Source organism: Pezoporus flaviventris, unplaced genomic scaffold, assembly GCF_033815535.1.
Source record: "Pezoporus flaviventris isolate CSIRO_AGI_PZ_B2104156 unplaced genomic scaffold, CSIRO_AGI_Pfla_v1 ptg000007l, whole genome shotgun sequence".
NCBI lineage: Eukaryota > Metazoa > Chordata > Aves > Psittaciformes > Psittacidae > Pezoporus > Pezoporus flaviventris.
Genome location: NW_026892555.1, coordinates 72,296,892 through 72,324,551, shown reverse-complemented (window position 1 = coordinate 72,324,551; position 27,660 = coordinate 72,296,892). Strand labels below are relative to the sequence as shown.

The following is a 27,660-nucleotide window of genomic DNA, read 5'->3' as shown; positions in this document are numbered from 1 at the left end:
CTTGAGAAGGGACAGAATATGCTATGTAATAACCAAAGGTGAAATCCCTGGGAAGAATTACTTTAGGGTTTGCAGATGATGTCCTCCAGCTGTATCTCTGCTGGTAAACTGGAAGGCAGCTTTGAGCTCTCTAACCATCACTGCTGTATAGCTGTTATCTTGCTCACTAGCACTGTTTGGACCTGGGCCAACCATCATTCCCCCAGATCCATAACACACCTTAGGGGGCAGAATGTGTCAGGAATTATTCGGAGAAAGCTGACACCTGGCCACCCTCTTTGTGGAAGGAAGAAAGGGGGGTTGTTTAGGCATAAATACGAGCGGTGCCATGCCACCCAGTTCCTGGAACAGAGAATGCCCCCTTCCTTCTACCAGCAGTGAGGCTGTAGCTGCAAAGAAAATAACCCAATGTAAGTGGCAGAAGTCTGTGTTACCTCACTTTGCTTTTTCGGGAGCATTAAGCGATTCCATCACACACTTACTTCCACAGTACCTACAACACTGGCACTTGGAGGCTGTAGTTAATAATTAAAAGCCAGGTAGCGTTGTAGCCAGCGCTTTATTGAAATACACTAAGGACTTCTATGGTAGAAGTGGGCTGAGGAAAACTAGGGCTATCCAAGGACTCGCATGAGCAAGCACTGGCAGGAATGCAAAGGAGTGCAAATTTTGGCAGGTGACTGGAAGAAGTGCGACTTCTCCTGCCTGAACAGCAGCTTAGGATCAGGGGATGGCAGGGGCTCAGAGAACATAAAAAAGATCACATCCTATATAAAGCATCTCCAAACAGATGGGAGCCTGAACCACTGCAACTTCAGGAAGTCAGTATTTTGGGGAGGGTAGCATCTCAGCTGGATTCTGACTTGCTATAGGCTTTTCTACACAAAGTGTTTGTTCTCCTGATCCCTCTTGTTTTGTACTGTGCTAAAAGTGGCTGACAGGATGGGGAAATGTATCCACATCTTGATAGTGAAAGGCATTTTTCTTCTACTGAATTCTTGAAAATGACGTGAGAGATGATAACTCTACAAGAACATAAAATGACAGAGCATCATGTCTAAAGTGAGTATCTCACCCAGAATTTTATGCTTCAGCTGCAATAAGAAGTCATTCATAATAAATTTGACATAATACCACACTGTAAAGGTACTGTGTAACTGAAAAGTCTAGGCAGTGTCTGTGAAAATGGAAAGAAAACAACAAAAACTAACTCAACTGAAGGAATTACAGATTATTTACTCTGGAAAAAATACCTATAAGGACTGTATAATAAAATTCTGAATGCATAGATTTGGCTTTTCACTGGTAAGTTATTTACATTAATGTCATCCTTAAAAGGATATAGAATGCAACTCCCTTTCAGAAGGTATTCTGTACAGTGAGAGCTTAGTTGCTGCACCAGCAATGTTGTGCAAGAGAGTAAGGTACAGTCAGTACAGCATGCTGCTTTCTGTTCCAGTTTAGAAGTAGTGGAATTAGCAAACACCTGTTTAAGTGTTGCATATTTTTGGAGGTATAGCACCCTTAGCATTGAGCATTCTAACAGACATTTTATAATATAATTAACATACTAAAGTACTGTGGACTTGTTCATCAAATAAATTCCTATTCTTGAAAATTAAAACTGCTAAAGCAATTTGTCATTTTTAGGACAAGAAATGTAACTAAATAAGAGTGATAAATAAATATACAGGTCAAATGTGTTGATGTTAAAAATATTAGCTTAAATAGAGTGGACACAAAAGGCAATTTGAACCTTTCAGTAAAGCTTAAGAATCTATGCTACCTGGAGATATTTACACAATTTTTAAAAAAGAAGACATTTATTACTTATCATCTGTGCTTTGAAAACTTCCTACACATTTCACCAGAATTATTTTCTATGCATTTCTTAGATGCTGAATTCAGGTTGCAGGTAAATACGGGTCTTGAAAACCCACACGGTCACCTGGCATGCATGATTTCATTTCACCGTGGCACTGCAATTATCAGTCTTTGGTTTCCTTTCACTATGGCACCGCAATTCCTTGCTGAATTGTCCATCATACTAAGCATTGCAGGACTTCTCTTTACATCTTCAGGGACTTGCTGCAAGATGTTCACATTCTCCATGTTAATGCTTGAATACTACAAAATGCAGATATGCATTCTCCCACATACTCTTGTAGGCAAGTGGACTCTTCATAAGCATATCAAAACTCTGCAGGATAGATCTCTGTCTTAAAGAATGAGTGAAACCCAAAGTATACCTGCAGATTGTAAAAATTAGTTAAAATAACAGATGGCATTTCAATATCTGCCTAGACATAAGCATAAAATCAAGAGTAAAGAAACTTGTGCAATAATCATAAAATTTGCCTATCATATTGTGCTACATAGGATATAGCAATCCCCTCTCAACCTGGTTTGCAGCTGCTGCATGACATGGTGAGCCAGACTGCTGCTGGCAGTGGGACCAAACGGAGAAAGGGGCGAAGGATGGGACAGCAATAGCTGCTGCTACAAGAAAACAGTCTCCCTCCTTCAGTAGCAGCCGTTGCTTTCCACCCCTTCAGCAGGGATAACAGCAACTCCTTTTGTGTAACTGCAGGAGAAAGCAAGAGTTGTTTAAGCTGTGGTACCTTCATGAATAACCACTCCCCATTTCCTTCAAGAAAAGGTATTCAAGGGAGAAGGATAAATTCAACCCACAACAACAGCTTTTAGCCATTCATACTACTCAAATCCCTACGTGCTTCAAGCTTTCACTACGTAAGCTATACAACCTCAGGGGTTATACAGTAATGAATGTATTTAAAGATACGGTCTTTTTTCCCCAGCCTATTTTCTTGATAAACATTACGTTTTCTTGTACTGCATTATAACAACATCAATCAATTTCTATTCGAATTCCAAGCCCTAGAGCTGTACTTCTTTTATTACCTACTGAATACTGATGCTTTTTATTTTGCTTTTACATCACTCTACCACATAAGATATTTTTTCTTTAAATCTCATCACCTATTAAAGATATTCAGTTAACGATGAGTTTAAATCAGTGATCTAAACAAAAGGTATACGCCTATATGCTGCATGTTGATTAGAACATCTAAATGTATATTATAGATGCCATGCATATCAAAGTTGCCCATCTTTGAAAATCCAGTCCACCATCTGACACTGTGAATTACTTATTTTTCTAAGAGCTGGTAAGATCTAGAAGAATAAGAAGCACTATTAACTCTGAAAACCCTAACTAGATCTACAGAAATATTTGTAATTTAGATATGGTATGTTATTTTAGAAATTTTCCTGAAGTATGAATTGTAAAAGATGTGGTAAGCATCACCTCATAAATCTTGATAGAAATAATCATGTAATTGTTACACACACATACACAGAGGAGCACTGAGACACACTAGCAAGGGGAAGCCTGAATAACATCCAACTACTCCCAGACCCATCACAGGAGCCACCATCAGCCAACCTGAGCAAGCCCAGAGGAGAACAGAGGCACAAAGGCAGGCAGGAACCCAAATTAAGGACCCAGAGGAAGGGGCGCCCTGTTCAGACGCCTTTCCAGGCTGTCCCAGGGGAGCTTCAACCCTAGTGTTCAGGTGTGACACCCATCCCCATAGGTCATCAGGACATAGGTCACCTCTTGGACTATGGGAGGTCACTACCTGGGGGCACAGGACACATGATAGATACAAGGCAATGCAAGACTTGCAGGATGTTTAGGGCAGGAGCCAAAAGTAGGGAAAGGAAGACTGCTGATCTGGGGAAAGACAGAAAAATAGAGAGAAAATAAAAGGATAAAGGGATAAAGGGAGTCAGTTGCATCTAAACAGGTTACTTGTTGGTATGCTGGCCTAGCCATGACCGCTGCAGGTCAGACAGTTCTGTCTCCTCATTAAATTCCATTTCCAATTATTTTTCTTTGTGAGGGACTCCCTAGTCTGTGTGAATGTGTGTGTATGTGGGTCTTTGTGCTGCAACTGGGGTATGGCCATGATCCACAGGGCCCCTGTGTCAGCAACCGGAGCAAATGCCGGTATGCAAGTGAGTGTATGAGCACTAGCAATGATAGAGCTGGTGGGTAGGTGACATGACCTGGGAGAGATGTCCACGTGTGTGTGCACGGCTGTGAGCAAGGGGGCTGTACCAGCAGCTGGAGTGGGGCTTGCATGCCCAGATGCCAGCAACTGGGGAAACCAGGCTCCAGGGGCACAGCTGCTGGGAAGACTGGGTGTCTGAGCCCAGATGCTGGAGGGATCCACACAATATATGTGCATTGATATATGCAATGCACCACATCCACTGACAGACCTTCATCCTGGTCAACCTGAGAGCAGAGCAGGATGAGCCCATTGGTTGTATTTGTGTGAGTACTGTGTGTGTCAGTCTGTGTGGCCAGCTGTATATATATGCACAGAGTTGCTGTGTACATGTGTTCAAATGCAGCACACTTTTGCCAGGTGCAGTTCTTATCAGATTAAAGTTTCCCTTGAGAAGACACATGAATTTTCCAGACAGAAAACACACACACAGCAGATCTTGTATTTTAAACTTAATAAAAACTTCACTAGTTACTCCAGAAAAGACAGGGAAGATTATAACTGTTATCTGTGGAAGAAGATATACAACACAAGTCTGAAGGCTCATATTGCTGGTGGGACTCTGGGACAATCTGAAAGAATCAGCATGGCAAAGGCAGCCAAAGCAGAGGGGGTTTTGTTCGTCAGGGGGTACCTGCTGAAAGTGCTCTGAGGACTGAAACAATGACACAACCACTAGGACCCCAACAGCAGGCTTTTGAGTAGCCAAAAAGAGGAAGGCCTGCCACATCCTACCAAAATTATCTACCTAACATTGAAGAGTGTCCGTAAAATTAAATCTATCAACATTTTCAAAGAATGAGGCCCCAGAAGAAGGCATGTGGGACACTCACCCCTCTAAGCAGGAATAAAGAGGGTCTAGTAGCAGGAAAGTTAGAGATTCAAATAAGCAGGAAGATTTGCCTGATTGCTAAGTTAAAAAACAATGGCTATGGCCTATTAAAGAAAAAACAAACCAACAAACCAACAGTGGATTGAAAATGGGAAGGTGGCTTTAGTAAAAGACAAAAAAAAAGAAAAATTACCAGTTTCTTAGTCAGTACAGATCTTGAAACAAATTATACCAAGAGTTTATGAATCAGAAGTCAAGCAGAAACCATAATCTGGATGTACAGTAACACCAGCTGGTGCATATACAACAACAGATCACATAAGAATAAGGCAGCAACTTCATCTTTAGCTGTTCATAGCACATGGGATAAAATTCATATCATAATAGGACATCTCAGCTTAGCTGATGGTAAACGTGCAAGACCTTGTGGTTGTAGCCTTGGAATTTCTCAATTCAAACATTCCTGAAAAGAACAAAATTTTCATGTAGCATTTGTTTTTGTCCACCAGAACAGAATAATATCTTAGCATTTATCCAGGCTACCAGAAATGAACTGATCACGTAAACAAACACCACTTACATAAAAGTTGTTACAAATTGCTTCTTTTTGCTATATGCATTCTTGAACAGAGTAAAAAAAAGAACAAACCAACCCTATATATATATGTACATATGCTTACTGCCCAGTTACAATTTTTTGCCTCTAAAAGGGACCCCTTTTATAGTGCTGAAAGCAGCCTCAAAAAATTCCAAAAGGCAAGGAACACTAGTTTAAAAAAAAAAAAAAGAAAAAGAAAGGAATGACAGTTTGCAGTCATTTTGTCAGTCTGGAAAACAATTAGCCACAGCTAATGGAAAAGATTACAGGAGCAACAAAATTGTTTGCTGAGAGAGTAAAACAACAATAGTTTTGTTAAAGACTAAAGCAATCACACTCCTCATATGCCACACAAGGAAAAAGAAAAATGGAAGCTTATAGGATGTTTAATCATTTTGGTTAGCACTTTTTTAACAAATTAAGGACAAAATGACCTCTAAGGACAGTACCAACCCATTATGAGATCAGAATGGTTGAGCAGTTGATAACAGAGCAGGAAAAACTCAAGTATTTGATTAGAATCTATTCTGGTTTGGGGAGAAACTGGTTATGTGTTTATAGCAAGGGATGGCAGTGAAATACTTTACATTCCAGCAATAACTGAAAGGGATGTTAAATCGCAGAAGTCTTCTGAGGCAAATGCCTTAATGCCATAGAGTCATGTTCTCTTCCATCAGTCCTAACCACCAGGCTGCCAGGAGTAGACAGAACAACATCCTCTGCTTGGCAGTAGGATTCTTACGTGGAAAGACGTGGCAGAGTCCTGGTTCCAGACGATATGCCTTGTAAGGGTTAGGATTAAAATTTTCAACAGTAAAAAAAAAAAGAACCTCATACACACACAGTTACTTTTTCATAAACAGAGACTGGAACACAGGACTCTTTTTCCTCCTCCCTGTCACAGATCCCATAGCCATGCACTAAACTCTCCACAAAACAGCAAGGGGAGTCTAACTGGGTATTTCACTGTGGAGTCTGTGTCTCTGTGTCAAGCACTGCAGCACACTGACCTCTTTGTAGACTTTGCCCCTATTAGCATTTGGCACCGCTACAACTGCTCCTGGCGTGTTCCTCTAAGGGTAATGTCCACGTTGGAAGAAAGACGCTGATGAAGCACAAGGACTCGAAGAAGAACTATGAAAGTGATGAAAGGCTTAGCTAGTACAAAAGCAGGCAACTCATTTATTTTACTGTCAGAAAGGTTAAGAAGCAATTCACAATAGTCTAGAAGTACTCTAATGGGAGAAACAGAAATTGGATGCTACTGGGTCTGTAAGTCTACCAGCCAAAAAAAAAAACCGAAGCTCCAGAAGCTGGATGACAAGGCTACACAAATTCCTACCAGGAAAGAGGAACAAAATTTTAACACTGACAGTAAACAACCATGGAAAAAAAATACGAAATATTCTGGGAGATCACCTCCATCACTTCCAATTTTTAAACCAAGGTGTATTCCCTCCCCTCAAAAAACACACATAGGTCAAACAGAAACTAGTTCATGCAACCAGCAAAGAGTGTGTTGAAGGAGTCTTTGTCCCTGAAGGGGCCTTTTATCTCAGTATTTCTGACCGCAACCAACACTGGATAATCTAGAGCATGCTAAGCCTTTCAGCTTTATGAAAGCCAATTTTGGCTGTAAAACTTTACGGAAAACAACAAAGGAATGACAAACCCAGTAAGATAGGCTGTGCTATCTAGCAAAAGCTTCTCAACACTGATTTTTCTCTACTGATAGGCTGAAGGCAGGATTAACATCTACAATGTTATGGAAAGCCAATCGGTCACTGGAAGATGCTGAAAAAATGGAGAAGGTCCAGCAGAAAGCTACCAAAAGCATTATAAGGGAAGAGAACTGGACATAAGAAAAAAAAAGACTGAAAGAATGGGGTTTGTTCAGCCAAAAGAGCAGAAAGCTCAGAGATCTAATCAGTCTTCCAATACATAGGAAGTAGTTATAAAGCAGGTACTCTCTACAGAAGGATACTTGCTGTATGTACAGGATATATACGATATAATATCTGATGTATACCTACAGGTGGATTTGTTGTACCACCATCTGCTTCTTAAGTGCATACCCCTGGATCTCTATCTGTCCTCTAGAAACAAATCCATGCCCAAAGGAAATCACTGTTCATTGCTAACACTGTAATATAATTTTTATGGGTTTTTTGAGACAAATCAGGAGCCCTGAAATCAAAATAATATATTTTTGTCTCTGTTAAATGTAGGTCTGCAAGCCAAGTTTACTTTACTTAGCTCTGAATGTGTTTCTGTAAGCATTTGAATTTCAGTCTACCCATAGTTTCCCATCTCTTTGTCATAGTGACCAAACTCTGCAACACAGCTTCAGTCCAGGCCTCACTAATATACTGTTTTTCATTTTCTTTTTTAAAACAGAAAAAAGAAAGGGAAAAACAAACAAAAACAGAAAACAAAACAAACAAACAAAACCAAAAAAACAAAAACAAAAACAAAAACGAAAAACAAACCATAAACCCCAAACCAACAAAAAACACCACATTCAACAGCATGGTCCTTTTAAATAACTATACCCCAGTTCTTTTGTTGTTGTTAATTACACACACATCCCATACCAACATCTCATACCACCTTTATTTGTGGTCTCGATTTTCAATAGCAGAGAACACAAAACAAACATTTTTTTGCTTACACTCCAAAGTATAAACAATAGTAATCTCAAAGTGTACAGAGGGCAAATGAATCGCAACAGTGGCATTTAGTCTCTTCCACACATTCCTAGGAATGCAGTGCGCTCTGCTTTCAAACTGCCAAACTACTCAGAACACTTAAAACATTTTACAAAGAAAGAATAGAAAATTAATAACATCCTGGAAGTTAAATACTCTTAACAGAAATTGCTCAAAGACTTCCTTTTTTTCTGAATGAAACAGGAAGCTACAGAAGGCATGCAACACACTAATTGTACATCACAGTGCATGATTTATTTCTTTTTATTCTGGAGAGTGAATGTGTCTAGAAATGTAACATATTCTGAAAGTACTGTTGTAAATATATCAAATTTTAATGGTCTAGAAAGGTAAAAAATAAATTAAAAAATAGGCAGGAAAAATAAATAAATTCTGCAAACAGCAGCTTTACCATGTTTTAGGGAAGGAGTTGCTAACTATAATACTGTTTTAGCAGCTTATCTATGCCCAGAATAAAAGCCATAGATTGACATAAACCCAAGAATAACATTCTCCGTGTTTTATTCCACCACAATTGTCAATAACAATAACTCAATTATTAAAGTACTACATTGACTGAGATGACCACAGTCCTTGCTTAACATACAGCACATCTTAGCAACCTCTGCAAAAAACACACAACTAACCCAAATCAGCAAGAGAAAAGCATACCCACTTATGTAACCAGCTAAAACTTTACAGAGAATATTCTTAGAACATATTTTGTTTATGGGACTTCAATTCCAGTATCCCATATAACACACCTGCAGCCATATCTGGAAATAAAATGTATTTTCCTAAACAATAACTTACAAGGCATGCTTTCTGTAAAATCACTGCAATTTTGAAGTCATTCTTTGAGGCACAATGTTTTTCAAAATCAGGCTCAAGTAACTTAAAAGGTAAGTAGAAACTATTTACTTCATTTTTCATGCTATTCACAATAAATAGCATAAAGTCTTTCTTTCTTCTTCTGCTGGTATGTTTAAAAAAACGTACTTACTCTTAAGCTTCAGCATCATTTTGATGCAAAATTTAAAATATTCTCATCCCTAAAATGACATAGCTATATTTAGAAAATACACATGTATTTGCTTTTCAAAATAAAATCTAAAGTTTTCCTTAAAAATGCAGATTTCTATCAATGGCAGCAGGGATTATCACAGTACTACAACAAAAACTGCAGTATTTCACCATTTAAAAGATCTTCTGCAAAACAGTAAGGAAAAACAACTCCTAATATTTGGATTTTTAAAAATTATTAATCTGAAGTATGTCATGTAGTAAATTGTCAGAGCTGAATTACAAGCCAAGACCCAACTGCAAACACAGATGGGTTCCCTAAATGTCATGGAGTCTGGAGCCAGCCAGTCCCCTTCAGTCAGGGGGCCCAAACAGGAGGCTGTGAAATTCCTATAAATGAGTGAGAATTACAGGAGGTGCCCTACAGCAGATTTGGAAAGGGCAGCATCTTCACAGCAGATCTTTAACCCAGCAGATCTCAGGCTATTCAAAGGAGCAATGCTTTTTTGAGTCATAGATAACACTGATACTTGGAAAAAATCCTTGTTCTTAGAAGTCAGGCTGAGGTGAGGAGAGGAGCAATGTGGTTTACATACCAGAATGGTAATGCATCTATCACAATACAGCTGCATCATGTAATTTTTTTAGCAATGTTAGTTTTTACAATGGCAAGCACTACGTGACAGTAGATTCTACCACTTAAGTACGTGATTCAACAAGACATAACATTACTGACACTCTCATTATTAGAAAGTGACTACCTGTGACTTAAGTCTGTAGCAATTCAGAAATTAAGAAGAAAATATGTTTATACTCTCAAGCACCCACTGAGGCACTCCTGGCTCATTTGCCAGGCTATTCAGTGCACAATTAATCATTAATTCCACAAAGCACCTACCTGCCAAACCAAGTGCTCCTTTACAACAGCTGTACCTGATAGACAGACGCTCAGCACAATCGTATGAGATGCAGAGGTCAAGACGCTGGCAACTATAGCATCTCTCATGTTGAAGGGCAGCATGGTATATACCACAAAAATAATGAACAAGAAAAATGACACCTGTGCAAGACAGCAAGACAAAAAAGAAACATGTCAAATTCACTTCGAAATAACACTGAAGAAATAGCATTTCATTTTTAACTGTCTTTAGCGTAAGGTTGCACACCAATTTTTTTTTACAGGAGATTTACTATTAACAGTAGAAAATCAATTTAGGAAAAATTCATTTAAAAAATGTTGGAAATTTTACATTATATTTAAGAACTACATTTTAAGATCCTATATTATTGTTCAAGAAGTACACAAAAACCCCAAATATTTCAAATTAAACTTAAAATTTATTCTTTAAAATTTTAAGTTCATTAACACTCTGTTTACAGATAGCATACAGTTCTCCTGGGTCTGGTGGTTTTTGATTGTGAACTGCATTACAAAACAACTGGCCAAACCCCTCCACATGGCCTCAGTTTCAATGCAGAGAAATTCTGTTCATCCTGATGCAGTCAAAATTCATAATTTAATATAACATTAAGCAAAAATACCCAAGTTCAGCTAAGCATTTTGGTTTAAAAACATTATACTTTATGTCTATCTATATAACTCTTGCCAAATTCCATTAAAAAACTACATTTTAAGCAAATACATTTATTTGGACATGAACAAAACTACTTCAGACAATCACAGCCCGTAAGAAGAATATATTGTCAGCATCTTTCAAGGGGTTTTAGCGTCAAAACTAACTTTATGGAACAAACTCTACAAATGCACAACCCAACCTGTAACAGCAAAAATTCCTTCACTATACACACAAAAGGTTATATATTTGATGGTATGCATATGTTCCAACCTACAATATCATTCCTTTGCTATACACACAAAAGGTCATATATTTGATGGTATGCATATGTTCCAACCTCCAACACAGATTTGAGAAAATGTAACTAGATTTGGGGGACAGATTTTGCACACATAAGTAAGTAGGCAATCCTGAAAATGTGCCAAATTGCATGTAATTATAACCCTACATAAGCCTCTCCATCAGTTTTAGTTGACTTACAAGCCTATTAACCATCTTAACAATTGTGTACACACAGTATTTAACTCAGAAAGCTCTCAAGCAGGTATAAGCAATAACAATTTGCTGCTCACTTTCCTTATTGTTAGTTTGTTTTCTTCACATCTGCATGTGATGATTACATACTCAAAACTGAACTCTAGTGTATGCTTATCTACAAGACAGTGGAGGCATTCTTCTCCATCATGGACACAGAATTGGATGGAGCAGGAAGTCCCCTTCTCCACTCTTCTTTCCCCAATTCTTCCATTACTTTAATCGAACTCCTTCCAGACCACTCATACTGCCCAAACATCCCATATGTTCAGGAGTCAGAGTGTTCAATGGCATGAAACATAACAGAACTGCAAAGGACACAAGGGATAATAAAATAAAGTAACAAAAAAGCGTCTCTAGTCTTTCAATCTACCAGCAGATAGCACAAGCTATCTGTTTAGTTTCTGTCCTCCCTAGAAGTTTTAACTGAGATCAGATGTTAATAAAAACAACAGCAAAGAAAACGGTTCACAAACTTGGTCTAGATAACATAAGGGTTATGTACGTATGATGTTTTCAAATTGTCCTGGCTGGGTAAAAATCAGCTGTGATACTGAGAGAACTAACTGATAGTCTCAAAACTTGGGAAAGATGTAGATGTAGAAAGTTCCAGCATCTGTCTTTGAAAGGCTGATGAAAAGGCTGACAAATTATGAACTGGTCAGCTTAGGTTCAATTCCTGGAGAAATAACAGACCAAAAAATAAGCAATTCATACTCATGAGTTCTGAAAGCTAACAAAAATGTAAGTAACAGCCAACGTTATTTTGCTGAGAACCAATCATATTAAAGCAATCATCTTCTGTCACAGTAACAGGCATCAGGGTAGGGGGGAAAACCTGAACAATTAGTTATGCAGCAACAAGAATGTGAAAGATCCCCTAACATAGGCATAAGATGAATGAATGTCAGAGGCAATATACCTCACCAGCATGTAAGACCAGATGCCTAAGACATGTTTACAGTTAAAAAACATTTTGAAGGAAAATCCTGGACCCTAGTCCTGGAAGAAGGATTTCAAATGCTTCCAATCCCAGTGACTTTTCATGAAAACAAGGTTTTGCTGTTCCTAAATTTAGCGTTCTAATTTACTAGGGGGAATATGGCATTTACATATTTGTGAGAATTTTATGATTAGAAAATAAAAAATTACTCTTGTCTGTCTTGTATTCAAAAAATAGAACTTGCATATTTTCTATGTTTAAATATGGTTTGAATAAATAATCCACCCCAACTGTGAGGTATATGCTACATAATTACTAGAACTCATTAGTGACATAAGATATAATACGACACTGGTGCTTTTCAACTTTGACATAAAACAGACTGGTAAGCACATAAAAAAAGATTTGGTATATTTCAGTGCTTCTAGTGGTATCAGCTGCATCAGCTCCAAATTTGTTATACTGCTGTAAACAAATATCCTTTCTTTAAATTACCCCATTACTTTCCTTACTCAAAATAAATGGGTAATTTCAACCTTCCACAACTAAAGACAGAGTTCTCAGAAGTGTCAACCCCTCTTAACATTACATATTCAGACATCAAATTCTTCATTACTCAGCATCAAGCAGGCTGAATTGGATTGGAACTATGTTAAAGAGCACTTGATAACAAATTTACTTGTCAATCCTTACATTTGCATCTTGAAATATGGGTCTGAGAATACTGTTCTAAAGCAGGAGATATATTAGTCATGCTAAGACAGAAACTCATCCAAAATGCACATCAAGAATGGCTCTTGTCAATATCTCTTGATTCTTGGCCCCAATCCTTTTCTCCTATTTCAAGTAGTGGTCTAATGTCCTAGGGAGTTGAGAGCTCTGTTTAACACAGAGGTTTCTTTTCTTTTTTTTTTTCCAAGAATATTCTCCCCGAGTACTCTGAAATAAGATGCTTCTACCCTTCATCTGCTATCTCTGATAGCAGGCATACACAGTATGCAAGGCTCTGGACCTTTCAACATATTTCAGAATGTTGCTGTATTTAAGTTTGATACCGTAGAAGTCAATACTCAAATGCTTCTGAGTACAGTGGTTCTTAAGGTAGAAAGAGAAGACAGGCTTTCTGGAGTCACATTTCGCAGAACAAACAGCAGTCCTTGACCCTTTTCATGATCTTTTTGTGAGAATTAACAAAATATTGTTCATACAAGCACTTGAAAGACCATGAAGGATGCCATTATCCCATTACAAGAGTTGCCAATGTGTTTCACTGCATGTCTGCTCTTGGTGTGTCAGTAAACACTATTAATTTACAGTGCACTATTTTTGTCAATATCAAAAGAAGCCTGTTCCACCAAAGTGGGCCATAGCCACAAAACCTACCAATGTTTTGAAACTGCGTTGGAAGCAGTCTTTGATGTGAGTCATCACTACAACTGCCTAGTTGAAACATGAGATGCTTTTTGTCCTGATCTGAACTTAGACTGCTTTAGGAATTTGATTCTCAGAGACTTCTTCAATGAGCTCATGTTATCCCCAACTTAGAATGAGAAGTATTTGGGCATTGATGGTATGCCTTATATATAGCACATAGCATTCACATTTGATTAACATTGAAGTAACATCTTACAGAGAAGTATGTGGCTTTCCTGCTTTGATTAAGTGGTATCCAGTACTCTTGCCCATTATCTTTGACTGTCAGAGTTAGCAAACTCTGAGTGTGTTTGCTGCTCGCTGTATCTCTTCTCCCACACTTCAACAGTGCCACGTTTTCATCTGCTATGTAAGCAGTTCTTTTCCACCACGATTTAAAGGATGATGAGCTGCCATAGTGTGGCTGTCTAGATATATCATGAGTGTGAAAGGCAGTGAAAGCTCTCATACAGATGCTGTAGTGATGCCATTAGAGAGACTTGGACACCAAATGGTATAACCACAGCATGGCGTGGGATATCACCGATGATATTCACATTCATTCTTGTCACAGAATACAACATAAAAATATAGTTAAGCAACTTCATGCATCTTGCAAAATGTAGTTCCTTCTTTAAATCAGCCCATTCTGAGCATCTTTAATGATGTCATTTTTGCTCCAGGGTCTCCCAGATGTACGTTGGCCACTTCAGCCTCTGACCTATCTATAACAGTAACAGTGACCAAGGAGAACTGGTATGAAGTTGATAATACTTGGTGTTTCACAGGCACTGCCATTGGAAAGGTCACTGATTTGGACTGTGATGGCACAAACTGCAGTGGACCTAACCTGGTTTTGGAGCCCATAGACCCAACCTGTTCTCAGAAACTTTGGCTCCCTAGTGTCATCACTTTCTACTCTGAATGGCAGTGCCTTAATTCTAGAGAGTATCTGGAGTAGAAAGTTTAATATATTTTACAGATTAAAATTGTCTTTCCTAGCATATAGGGTACCACAGGGGATTTTGCTTTTGACACTGAGAACAACTGTACAAAGAGATACTAATAATTTATTTTATACAAATTAAGTTCCAACAATGACTCATAGTTTCCCAGCTAGACAGCCTTTTAAAGATTGTGCTAAATGGTTAATCATAACCGGCTTGGCATCGTGTGTAAAATTCACTCAACTTAATGCTACTCTGACCAGAATTTCCCCTTGACGTGCATGACATTTTGGCACTGAAGCAGGCACGCAAATCTAAATGTGCTGTTTCAGTGTAAGTTAGGGGAAGGTGCTGCTTTGGATAAAGCAGTAATGAGGCTTCAGCTAATATCTGTAGCTCTTTGGGATGACTTCTTACACACAAGTGTAATCATAGCAAAATGGTTGGGAAAAGAGTGCTGTTCACTGTGTAACCAGAAAAGAACCTGTTCCCATAATTAAACTGTTAAAATACAAACATTCACACAAAGTTGGCCAGTCCACTACAGGATCACTTTTAGAGATTTTTCAAGATCAGCTTCCTCCTTATTGTGTAAAGGGAGTCAAAATTCATCGGGCAGTTAGAATAAAAGGGCACTGAATTAAACTAGTAGATTGACTTGAAACACATGAAAAGAAAGTACATCTTTACCTGGCAGATTGTGACCTTCTTGAACTTTCTACCACTGGAGGCCATAATGTACCAGCAAGTTCAAAAAGAGATTAAACAAATTCACAAATAACTTGGCCATAAACCAATAATAAAAAGACAGGGTAGGAACATACCCTCTGATATTGCTAATACAAGTGTGGAGCCTGACAAGGTATGAAACTAACAGGCCAAAAAAGTGATCAAACTTGTGTGCTGCCTTTTAATAGCAGGTTCTCTTGCCATTCTTGGAGACAGAATGGACTGTGGTCTGTTCCCACAGATCTTGTGCTCTTGTGCTGAGCCAAGCCAACAGGAAAAGGGGAAAGGGGAAGAAGAAAGGGGGATGAGAGAACACTTACACACACTATACACCCTGACTTTAAAATAAAGCAAGGTTGCTCAGAAGAACTGTTTTAATTCATGTAAAACAAATGTTTCTTAAGAGTTAGGCATACCATAAACCTCAAGAATAAAATCAACAAGGAAGACTTTACTTGTGATTTACTCCACAAAATTATGTCCACAATAAATTATTACTTCACCCGTTTTTACTAAACATAAACTTTATTTTCCACTAATTATCATAGAAGTAGTAAACAACCCTGTAAATCATGCCTTGTTCTTAATCATGGAGAACTCTCAAACTAAGAATCCTTTTCTTTTGTGCAGAGGTCCGGATTTAAATGTCATCAGGAAACAAAATAATTACAGCCTCTGCCAAAAAATCAACCACAACCATTAGCAAAATAGGAAAGAATAAAAGCAAGTTGACTGCAGGAAAATGGGTATTTTTAAAATAACTGTGCAATAAGAGACCTTCAAATGTGCTGCTAAAATCACAGATTAAAACAATAATAAGATGAAACACTCCAGAAAAGGAGGGAAAATTCAGGTGAGATAATCAAGATATAATCTGATAGCGTGTTGTCTACTGTGTGATTGCTTTTCATGGCACAGAATCTTTCCTTTCACTGGATGGGATCAGTAAGAATGATATGGAATCTGGAAGGAGTGACCCAAGGATCCATAATAACTTTTGGTCCTTTCTGCTACAGAAAGAGGGGACTGAGCTACTGTCATCTCTAGCAATTTTAAGATTATTCCTGAACACGGTTGAAAAAGAAAGAATTTGGTTCACTCTGTAATGCCCATTTTCACTATTATTCTCTTTCACTCTATCTCACTGCGCTGCAAGCAGAAACACAACTTCATAAGGCACGATACAGCCCAACAATGGCCTGTGTTTGCAGTGATTTGAGTCTCTAAGTGGATCAGGAGACACTAAGCTATGCCTTTGTTTTCTTCAGTGATGAGAAGTGAAAAGCATCAGAGAGAGAGAATGTGTTGCTCATCCTTATTATTATTCCCTCATATGTTTTGCCTATAATATTAAGACCAGAAACCTACAACAACAGTAACTCCTGATATCACAGCTAGAATTTTCTCTTGAAGGGACAGCTGATACCCTAGTCTTCCCATGCCACTGTAAAAGAAAACCAGACACATTTTATTCTGACTAAGACTATGGTGCATCCTCTTTGGAATAATACCACACAATTCTAAAGTATACTGCAATTAAATTAATGTGTTTTAAACGTGAAAAATCAAAAGACATCCAAATGATCATACGGTATATGTAAACAGACTGAAGTCTAAAGCAATAAAAAATCATTTCACTCAGACTACTAAGGAGGAAATTTTACAACGCCCAAGCACTTGTGCCTCAAATTTAAAAGGAGTTTAATAAAAATATATATTGAAAACATTATCCAAGCTGCCCTAAAAATGAAGAAACTTACACAGCTGAGAAAGAAGCATAAATTGCCTAAAAACCTAACTGGCTAGAAAGGATGTGAAAGTCCACGCAAAAATATGCATGCTTGCACATTCACAAAAAATATGACCAATGACAGAAATTAGTTGAAATCAGAAATCCAATAAGGGCAAAAGATGAATACACTACATTTCAGGAGATCCAAGGAGTTTTTTCTGCATGTTAAGCATGAAGGGAGTCTAACAGTGAATCTGATCAACTTATGAGAGACTGTAAAACAGTTTATTATAATAAAAGAAAAGCAGAACCATAAAATAAAAATGGCTATTCTCTCTTAACGGAAAAGCTAAATTACATATTTACATTATGCTAAAGAATAATTGAGGTTCCTAAATATCAGCTCATGAGTATAGAAAGCCACAGACACCAATGCTGAGACATTTTTAAACAACAGGTCCGATAAAATATTCTCAAGCATCTTATAAAAATTCTGGATTACATATGTTGATTTTCTGTATTTCCCAGATACTAGAACAGTTCCAGAGAACTGGAGGCAAACTGGATTGGTAAAAGGTAAAAACAGAAGGTGAAAAACAGTAAATAATAAATGGTCAACTTTTACACTGACGTGACTGTGTTGGAGCATTCAGAGAAGTTTTCAACATCTTTCTAAATGCTTTGTAAAAAGAAACGGAATAGTAATGTGGCAATGTTTGATGGAATTCTAATATTATTCAGAGTATGCAGAAGCAAACACCTGGCAAAAGTTGCAAAAGTGTCTCACATTACTGTGACTGGGCCGTAAAATTGCAGATGAAATCGAACATAATAAATGGGGAAAACAACCTTAACTTACAAAAGCAGGCTTCCCCCCAGTTCCTAGAATCTCAGACAAAAAAAAAAATAAAATACAGGAGTCACTGTGACCAGTTCTTCGGAAAACAAACAAACAAAAAAATAAAAATCACACACACAAAAACCAAAAGCAAAACCAAAAAACACAAAAAGAAAAAAAAAAAACCAGCCAAACCAAACCAAACAAAAAACCCCACCAAATTACAGCAGTGGTTGAAAAGGCAAATGAAAGGCCAGCAATTATTAGGAAAAGAATAGAGAATCCAGCATCTTGATGACATTGTATGAAGCCATGGTGTGCATAGTTCTTGAATAGCTCTTGAAAAAATCCAAAGAACAAACCCTATGTTGATGACATCTCCCCTAAGCCTTCTCTTCCCCAGGCTGAACTGCCGCACCTCTCAGCCTTTTTTTCAAACGAAAGATGTTCCAGTCCCTCAGTCATCTTTATGGCTCTTCGCTGAACTTGCTCCAATAAAACAAAATCTTGCACTGCGGTGCTCAGGACTGGACCCAGCACTGCAGATTCGGCACCACCAGCGCCGGGGGGGGGGGGGGGGGGAGGATCACCTCCCTCAGTGTGCTGGCTTGGTTCCTCCTAATGTATCCCAGGGCATGACTGTATGACCAAGACCAGCAAAGTACCCCCCAAAACTGTGATGAAGTCTATAAACCCTGACAGACTTATGCCTCTGACAGACTGACACACACATTAACAACAGATCAAGAAGCCCTGGAAATCTTTTGTGTTCATGGTTATTAGAGAACCCACCAAGAGCAGTAATTGAAAGTAGAGAAGGGAAAAGCAAGGGTCAGGGTGAGAAGCAAAAATTTACTGCAGCTCAGCAGAGTAACTGCACCTTTGTGTGCCGAGGTGCACAAGATGCTTCAGAGTAAGAAGTACCTAGGGTAGGGTACCCAGTAACTCAGCAATTTCCCAGGGAAGGAGGGCATACCTCTTCCTGACCTTATCTACTATCCAGCAGAAGTATGCTAATGCTGATAAGAGCAGTCACTCACTCCCCCGAGAAAGCAGGAGGCCTCCCTTCCTTGAGATACACTAAGGTCAGCAAAGGACAACGTACCACTGGTGAGCTGACATATGCTGTGCAACATATCAGAATGAGAGGAAAATAACCATAAGGGTCATGGTTGGGGTATATCTGACGGAAAAAATTAAAACAGCAAAGAGTTTGAACAAAGGAAACTTGGATTTCCTCTGCACCCATCAATAGTGCACAGATCAACAGTGTCATGAAACAGCACAAGACAAAATCTGCTGCAAAGGAAAGACGCAGTAAATTGAAATGACTGTGCGGTATGACTCCACTTACAGAAACCTGAATGGATGGCTTTTTTGCAAATTACATTTTTTTCATAAACATGTATTTTGGGGCAAACCAGACAAGAAACACACAAAATTGCCAAGGAAAGGAGCCTCTGAATGATTGCCATGAAACACTGTGTGTATAGAGTGGTAATAGCATAATATTAATAAAGAGGAAGGAAACATTTCTTCTTTATGAGATCTGCCAAAATAGGACATAACACCACTTTGGAAAATCTGATTAATAATAGAAAACATGCACCTAGAAGAGTATAACGTCAGAAGAATGGACAAAATCATGTTGAAATAATATAAACTTTGAGGGAAAAAAAAGGAAATATCATAGCATTTAATTGTCATAAGGTTAAGTCAGGTTTTGCAGCACTTACCATCCCCCGAGACACCTGCCTTTCCCAAAGGTTTTCAAATCATCTGCTAATTCATTCCCAAAAACTTTAATACAGGGTTACCACTTGGGTTGTTGTGCAGTGCCTTTGGGAAGTCAGCCTTTTGTACTGCTTAGAGCTTGCTATTTGCAACTGTAGCCTGCACATGCCAACCCAAACAGAGCTGCTGTGGTGGGTTCTCATGGGAAAGGATTGCCACTAGCATGGGTATCATCTCTTTTTTCACCTTTTCCCTCTCCTCAGTGATGGCTTTTGGTTTACACAAGGGGATCCAATAATAAACATGAAGAGAGCTTAACAGCCAAGCAGCGTACAGCACCTGCCCCCAACATAAGCGTGCTCCAGTCAGCACCTACAGCATCACATGCAGGAACAGTCACCTGTGAGTCTGAGCAGATCCTGAAGAAGAACATACAGTCACTATGGGAGAAGTATTACAGGGAGAACCACCCACTGCACAAGACGGGACACAAAGGGAAGGATGCTTGCTTGCAGTTCCCCTGATAGTTCTCACCCCAGATGGCCACTGGGATGAGAAGTTTGTCCTTTCCCTTTTCAATCTCTCCTAGTTTGTTTCTTCACCACTAGAGTCAATGCATGCCATCAGCTAGAAAACCTGTCAATAAGTATTTGTGCATGTGAACTTGTCCCAACAACCCTCAGGCAGCATTGTCTCTCCCCTCAACTTTTGCAAAGCGCAAAGTTATTTCCAGCTTTGGAAAATGGTCAGGTTTTGGTAGCCACAAGTCTACAGCCTTTACATGAACCCTGGGGAGCAACAGTGCTAGTAACCTGGATGCTGTTTCCTTATGAATAAAGTAGTGGGGAATGGGCACGTGCACCAAACCTAGTAATGGTGATGACAATCATCATCTCTTTTCCAGTTTTTACATGTAAAAATGGCATGTATTTCACTCATAACCCTCCCCCAAGCAATACAGGAAGAAGGAGGTGGTATTCAAACATTTATTTCCCACTGCCTCATTTTTCAGCCATTTTTAGGTGCACTAATCCCTACTGGATCCATGGATATAGATCAAAGCTCTCAATTCTCTTACAGGGCTTTAATTTTGATTGCAATTCAAGAAAAAGATGTGGGTAAAATAATTTAATGGTATATCATAGAAATTCAACCTGTTTTGATAACATAAATAGGCTTTTATTTGAAAAGTTCTGGTCTTTTTTACATGAAGACTGAAAGAAGAAAGAAGATTAAACTGGTGAGAAGTTACACAGAGATTATATTAAGTCTTGAATGTAACCTGACAGCCAAGCAGATTCATCATTAGCACAGTGATCCCAAACTTCTCTCATTGCTTGCCTGTGTATGGACCAAGGTCAAATGATTTCTCAGCCCTGATTTTTCACAATGAGCTTCTTTTTCTCCTAAATCCAACCTTTGTTGTCATAATGGAGCTGATGTTTGTTCTCCAGAAATTTTTAGGGATTTCTTTTCGAATTTTGAGTATAGTGATGTAGAAATTAATCAAAAATTATAGACAATGTCTTTGTTACTGAGAAATTCCCAGATGAATTTCGCACATACACACACACACACTTTGTTATGAAAATTAAAAATATAATCCTGGTCATTTCTGCAAATAAGTAAATAATTATAAACTGATGTTACTTTAATGGAACATCTGTATTTAAAACAATATTATGTAACATTTAAAGTAACTTTGCAATGGAGAGCAGCAGTGAAGAATATCCTTAGGCTGCATGATTTTAACAATCTTAATAATCCTGATTTTAAATACAGAGTCCTCCACTTTCTAAATACTGTAAATATTTTTATAAATATGACTAACGTTTGCCCAGATACTCATGGACTAGTGATCTGATTTCATGTGCAACTCTTAATTGTAGCTATCTTCTAATTACAAAAGGATTCATTATGTAGCTGTAGGATAAGTTAAATGTGGTAGACTAAATTAACCCCAGAAGAATGAATATAGAGAAAAAGTTATTCTAGCCTGTTTTAAAAAGCATGGGGTTTCATCTGTCACTGCGTTCTAAATATTAACATTAGTCAACATTAATTTACATGTTATTTTGCAGAAGGTTCCAGCCATTTCAGCTTGCTGAAAGGATTGTGTTACTTGTTTTCACACCTTTCTTTTCACACCTTTCAAATCACAAAGCTCTTTCTCCTCAAAAGTTTTCACTGGAACAATTTGTATGGAACTTTGGGTCCCCAAAGGAAAAAAATGCATACTCACCCCAGAAAACCCCACAACTTCCTAGGAATCAGAACAGCACCTTCCTACAGTGAAATGTGTCTAGGCACACACAACACAGGAAAAATTATCTGACTTTTGCAGCACAATGTTTGGCATGCTTCTCCACTTAACAGAATCGGAGTAATTTAGGATGGAAGGGACCTCTGGAGGTCATCCAGTCCAACCGCCTGGGCTGGTTTCAAAGATAGACAAAGTTCAAATTATTTCATGTAATGGACACAAAGCTTGAATTAATTTATTGTTGCCTACCAAAACTGTATGTGTTTTTATACAGTGATGAGTTAATTAAAAGTTTTAAACATCAACATATCTTTTAGCAAGAGATAGCGTCTTCTTATCAATAATGATGTTCAAATTTGCAAGTGAACCGCACAAGGGAATTCCCCCAATATGAGAGGAATACTTCTCGTCTCTTTTTTTTGACATATCCAATCCCAAATCACTGACAAAGCCACACCCCTAAATCTAATTAAGTTCCTGCTCTTAGTAGATATGACCAGAGGAAAACAAGTGCCAATATCAGAAGAGTCACAGAGTTTTAAACAATAAATGGTCTCATTCTGCTTAAATTATGTCACAGTCTCACTTAATGGCACAGCACAACTTTGCCCATGAAAAATAATGGGAAAATAAAGGCAAGAATTTCCAGATACTGCTGGGATTGAAATGACAAAAAAGGCACTTCAACAGAAGAGTGAAACACAAACTCTTTCCTTGCAGTTATTACAGGGATATAGTAGCGAACCTTTTTTTTTTTTTTTGCTTTATAATTGTTCACATGCACAGAAATAGATGGAAACCCACAGACATTCACATTAACAGATATGGCTAAATGCTACCTCCTAATAAATGTTTGTGGAGCTATTACAGAAATCAATGGGAACCATGCATGGCTTGTAGCAGAATACAGTCACAAGATAACATTCTCAATATATTTCTGAGAACGCTGACCAACTAAAAGTGAGTGCTCTGTGTCCGATTCAATGTGACTGCTGACCTGATTTATGTGCTAGCAAAATGAAGGAAGCACTTCAGAAGCAGCTGGACTTTACACCACCTCCATAACAGCTGAAGTGAAAAGAAATCTATTCTTGCAGTCAATTTAAAGGCCTGAGCATTTAAATAAGCCAGAGAAATAAACTAAAGTTTAAACTTTACATCCTGCATCCTCAATTTCTTTCCCAGGCAGCCTATTCAGAGGATTAACACACTACTATCACCAACAAGTCTATGTCACCATATATTCTTAACACTCAGCTGCCTCATTCCTTCTCCCTGAATGGATGCAGCTGCCTGATCAGTGGTAAACAGGAATCTTACAATGCTCAGCATGAAGAAAGCTTCATTCAGATCAGGGCAAAATGTCTCCTGTTTTAATTCGTGTTTTCCCAAATGGACAAAAACCAGGGAACTACTTTGGAGCAATGAGATATATTTTTGCTTACCCATTAGCACACCAACTGTCTTCCACTCTTGCAGTGGCAGGTTAAAAGTCAGCCAGAGCACAGTGACTGATTATCACTGTGTCTCATCTAACCCAGAAAGTCACAGGTATTAATTCCACTGAAATGACTGGATAAAGCAAGACTGGCAAGCCACAGCTGTAACACACAATGTAATATTTGAAGACTCAAAAGATATACTGAGCATGAACACTGCCCTGATCAGTGAACAAAACTGTTTCACCTCACACTAGGCTGGAAATTTGTAGGTTAATAATTTAGTGCAGCACTGGGTCTTTCAACAGTCCAGTGAGAGTGGACTCAGTAACTATCTCTGTCATCACGTAGGAATGGCTTTATCCAGGCAAGAAATAAGAAAAGGATGACGATGTGAATCTGAACAGAACCACCACAGGCCAGATTGTGTGTAAACGAAACATACATGTCCAGATCAAATTTCTGTTCCATGAATAAAAATGCAGAATTTGCGTAAGAACAGGTTTCTTGTGCATAGAAACATGATGCCCAGCCACAGGATTAGATGGCTGCTGCAAACAACCGGACAGCATGAGAGAAGCTTTGGAGTTGACCTAAGGATAGCTAAACCTAAGTGTTCACTTGTTGTTTCTCATCTCAAAAACATTTGCAACTATGTAGCTTTCTACTTTCCTGTTTTGTAGACAAATTGCTTATTTTGCAATTATTTTAACCTGCATTGTGGTATGGGTGGTTGGTAGATAACTGACAAATACGATCCCTGCCAAAGTGGTAATTCTTAAAAATGAGATACTGAATCATACACTCACAGTGCTCAGTACAGCTCCAGAGAATATAAAAATAAGTGTCAAGGTAGATAAAATGCATGGAAACTGGCTCAGCTGGAGTTTCTATGGAAGAGATGTCTTCTGATGATAAGCATGGACCAATGACTTTTAGAAACACATGAGTAATAGTTTTACCTCTAAGAATCTTTCAGCAAGTTCAGAGCATCTATGAAGATTATTCACTTTATTTAACCTATTCCCCTGCTTCACGCATCGTAATTCACATCTAGTTTTTATTCATTCATGCTAAGGATGTCAATGAAAGCAATATACCTGCAGTAAAGTGCCAAGCGAGTGACACAGAACAACTAATTCTAATACACTGGATGTTCAAATCCATTGATAGTTACATATTTCCAATTCTTACAGATGCTACTATTTTTAGGTGTAAGATAACTATATTAGGAACATGATTTAGCAATTAATAAGCTGTGCGAAGTCACAGACAGGTTAGAAAAATACCATTATCCTCAGTGCCTGAAATAAGCCAGTGTGTGCTAGTACACCCAAACAGCATCTGAAAAAGTTACGTCAGTACTTACCAAGAAGGGGAAAAGGAGAGAAAATCAGTTATCACAAGACTTCAGTGTTCACATACTCATACTTTTAAAGATTCATAAAAGTACTTCTGAAGTCTTATTACAACATCTAATTATACACATCTTACAGACACTGTAATTATTTCAACAATATGACAGGAAAAATCTGAAACAGAACTCCACAGCTCTGATATGCAATTTTCAACACTTTGAAGTACTAATGGACAAATCTCAGCATGATTCTGTATTCAGTCCACCTCTTCAAGCAGCTTTTTCCTAAAGGAATAGTTTAGTGAAAGCATTAGCTACAAATGGAAAGAAGTATGATTTAAAGATGACAGATTTTAAAACTTTAAAACTATAAAAAAGTGGGGCTTTCAGTGGCACCTTTCACAATCACTGCTTCTCTAAAAAACAGCTCACACAAGAGACAGCTAGCTACATTTTCAAGGCAGGCAATATTTGTCATCACTGTACTGAAGCTGAATAAAAAGATAATTTATGTATTCCTTAGTCTATTTCCAATTAGCATTATTCAAATTATAAATTTCTTTTTACCACAGATGTTATAATTTTTATTCTAATACATATTTTAGCATTTATAAAAGCCATGCAAATGCTTCTTTTCCAGGGCATTTTCATTTCCATCTTCATATAAGAGAATATGTTCTTTATTCCAACACACAAATTCTCAAAGTAGGAAAACTGTCAAAGCCCCTGGTACCAAAGCCTAACAGAGCAGTATCCAGTGATTTTACTACAGATATGTGCATGGATTTCCCCTCAGATTGCATCCTGAAGATTCATGGCCTAAAGGATTAAATATGATGATTCCTTTCACTCTTGTCATTGTAACGGGGGGGAGAGGTGCGGCCTGGTTGAGCAACCTGATGGGGGGTTGGAACTAGATGATCTTAAGGTCCTTTGCAACCCTAACTTTCTATGATTCTTATGACAGCACACATCCCATGGAAAGGGAAAAAAAAGGCATTGTTCTTCTGTTGCTGCCACACTCTGACAGATGTTTCCTTACTACATAGTTGGGAAAAAAGCTACAATTTAATGCAGGTGGGATTGAATACAACAGGCAAATGTTGCAAATGCAAGAGTTCAAAGTCCCCTTCCGTCCCCACACATGAAAAGCTAAATCTCTCATATTCAAGTTGTTTTATAAACTTATCTCAAAATGATACTCATGCATTTTAGGTACTATACTTGGCCCTGTTCATGAGATAGTAATGCTTCTTACTTCATTATTTACTTTTACACAGACAGCAGAACAGAAAATCTTGGTCGGGAGGGAAAAAGCAAGGCTTACTTTTGTTCTCCCTCACCTGGTTACACTAAGTTGTTAGCAAGAAAGATTTTTTTGATATACAACAGTATGGGCTAGAATCAAGTTTGATATGTTAGGCACAGATCTGGATTCAGGCAGTCAAACTAAAACTTCTAAACTTGTTCATTCTTATATTTTATTGTGTATTTTTGCATGCTCATTTAACTCATTTCAGTAGCTGGGAAATAGCTAAAAAAAAATAAAATAATCTTGCAGAAATAATGAAGTGAAATTGAAGCTGGAAGAGGCAAAACTCTCCAAAACTTCAGAATGCAAACCTGTAGAGTAGTAGAGGTCAAAACATTCAGGTAAAAATGTTACCAGATGGGAGAAATTTATATGTCTAAAGTGAATGAGAAATCACAGCATGCATGAGCTAGAGAGTAATTTTGTCAACAGTGCTTTTCTTCTGCAATATAGTGTGGTGGGTTTTCCTTAAATCCACTTATGTTTCTCCCATACTTTTATCTTAGGCCCATAGACTTACTCACATAGGATTAGGCACTGGAATAAATGAGACAGTACATTGGTTTCTGCAGAACCAACCATTTTCAGTACACTTTATTTTCTATCTTCCCTCCTCATACTTCTTCCCATTTCAGTTTGGAAACATTCAAGTTTCACCTAACCAAAAGAATCACTGATGATCTGCCAAGAGACAGAGAAGCATCAGTTTCATTTCTAATGTGCAGCCTGACAGGCAACCCACAGAGCTGTAAATGCTTCCAGGGCTCTACCTTGATCAAGGCAATCTCTGTATTGCTCAGGTAACTAATAATGTTAAATCATTTAATCTGTCTTGCAATTGCACATGCTTTGCAGAAAAATATCTTAAAAGATATTCAACAAAGCCCTGCATATGCTATCACAAGTGGAAGTTTTAGAGAAGAACCGATGGGGTTTACAGCTCTTATGCAGCTACCTAAGATGGGTTACCAACAGCTACTGTCACTGTTCAAAGGTTCAATATATTTGATCCTGCTAGGAATAGACACAGCTTCTGAGTGGTAATAGAAAAATAATACCCTTTGAAAAGTGAGATTCCTAATTAACTATTTTTATCCTAGGTATGTTATGATATGTATAAAGAAAATGTCTCTGCATTCTCAGGGGAAAATATGAAAAAATATGATGTTCAGTGTAAAAACACTACTCACTATCCCCAAATTCCTGGTAACATCATAAAAAAATAATTACAGTGTGGACAAGATCCCAGGTCTGCAAAGCAGCCAGGCATTCCTCTTCCTGGGTGCTGACCCTCCTTTGTGATGGTCACCAAGTCTTTGCCTTTTCCGCCCACTGTTTCATTTAGGGGGGGGGAAGGAATTGGGGGTTTTAACTGGCAACAGCACAAACGTGGATACTAGAAACAGATAACTTTGCCTTAAAAAACAAAGGGAAAACCCTCTGGGGAGAACCAAGACAAGAAGGTAAAACAATTTGCAGAAAAGGGAAGAAGAAGCTGGTAACTGGGAAATAGCTGTAATGTTACCAGATTATGACACAATAAAAGCAAAGAGAAACATTTCTTTTTATGATTTTAATGGTAGT

The 27,660-nt window shown here is 38.1% G+C and overlaps 2 protein-coding genes across 3 annotated transcripts in view; one reads left to right on the top strand and one right to left on the bottom strand.

The window, feature by feature from the left end:
* ADCY2 (adenylate cyclase 2) overlaps positions 1-27,660 on the bottom strand; it is a 210,949-nt gene that overhangs the window by 133,108 nt on the left and 50,181 nt on the right. Inside the window, exon 3 of one of the 2 annotated variants that reach the window (XM_061449189.1) lies at positions 10,157-10,318. The exons of the other annotated variant lie outside the window; for it this stretch is intronic. Within the exon in view, the coding sequence (XP_061305173.1) occupies positions 10,157-10,318 (162 nt within the window). The remainder of the gene's footprint in view (positions 1-10,156; positions 10,319-27,660) is intronic. 2 annotated transcript variants of the gene reach the window in all.
* The window catches only part of SEMA5A (semaphorin 5A), an 831,366-nt gene that overhangs the window by 767,268 nt on the left and 36,438 nt on the right, over positions 1-27,660 (top strand). The gene's annotated exons all lie outside the window — the stretch shown is intronic.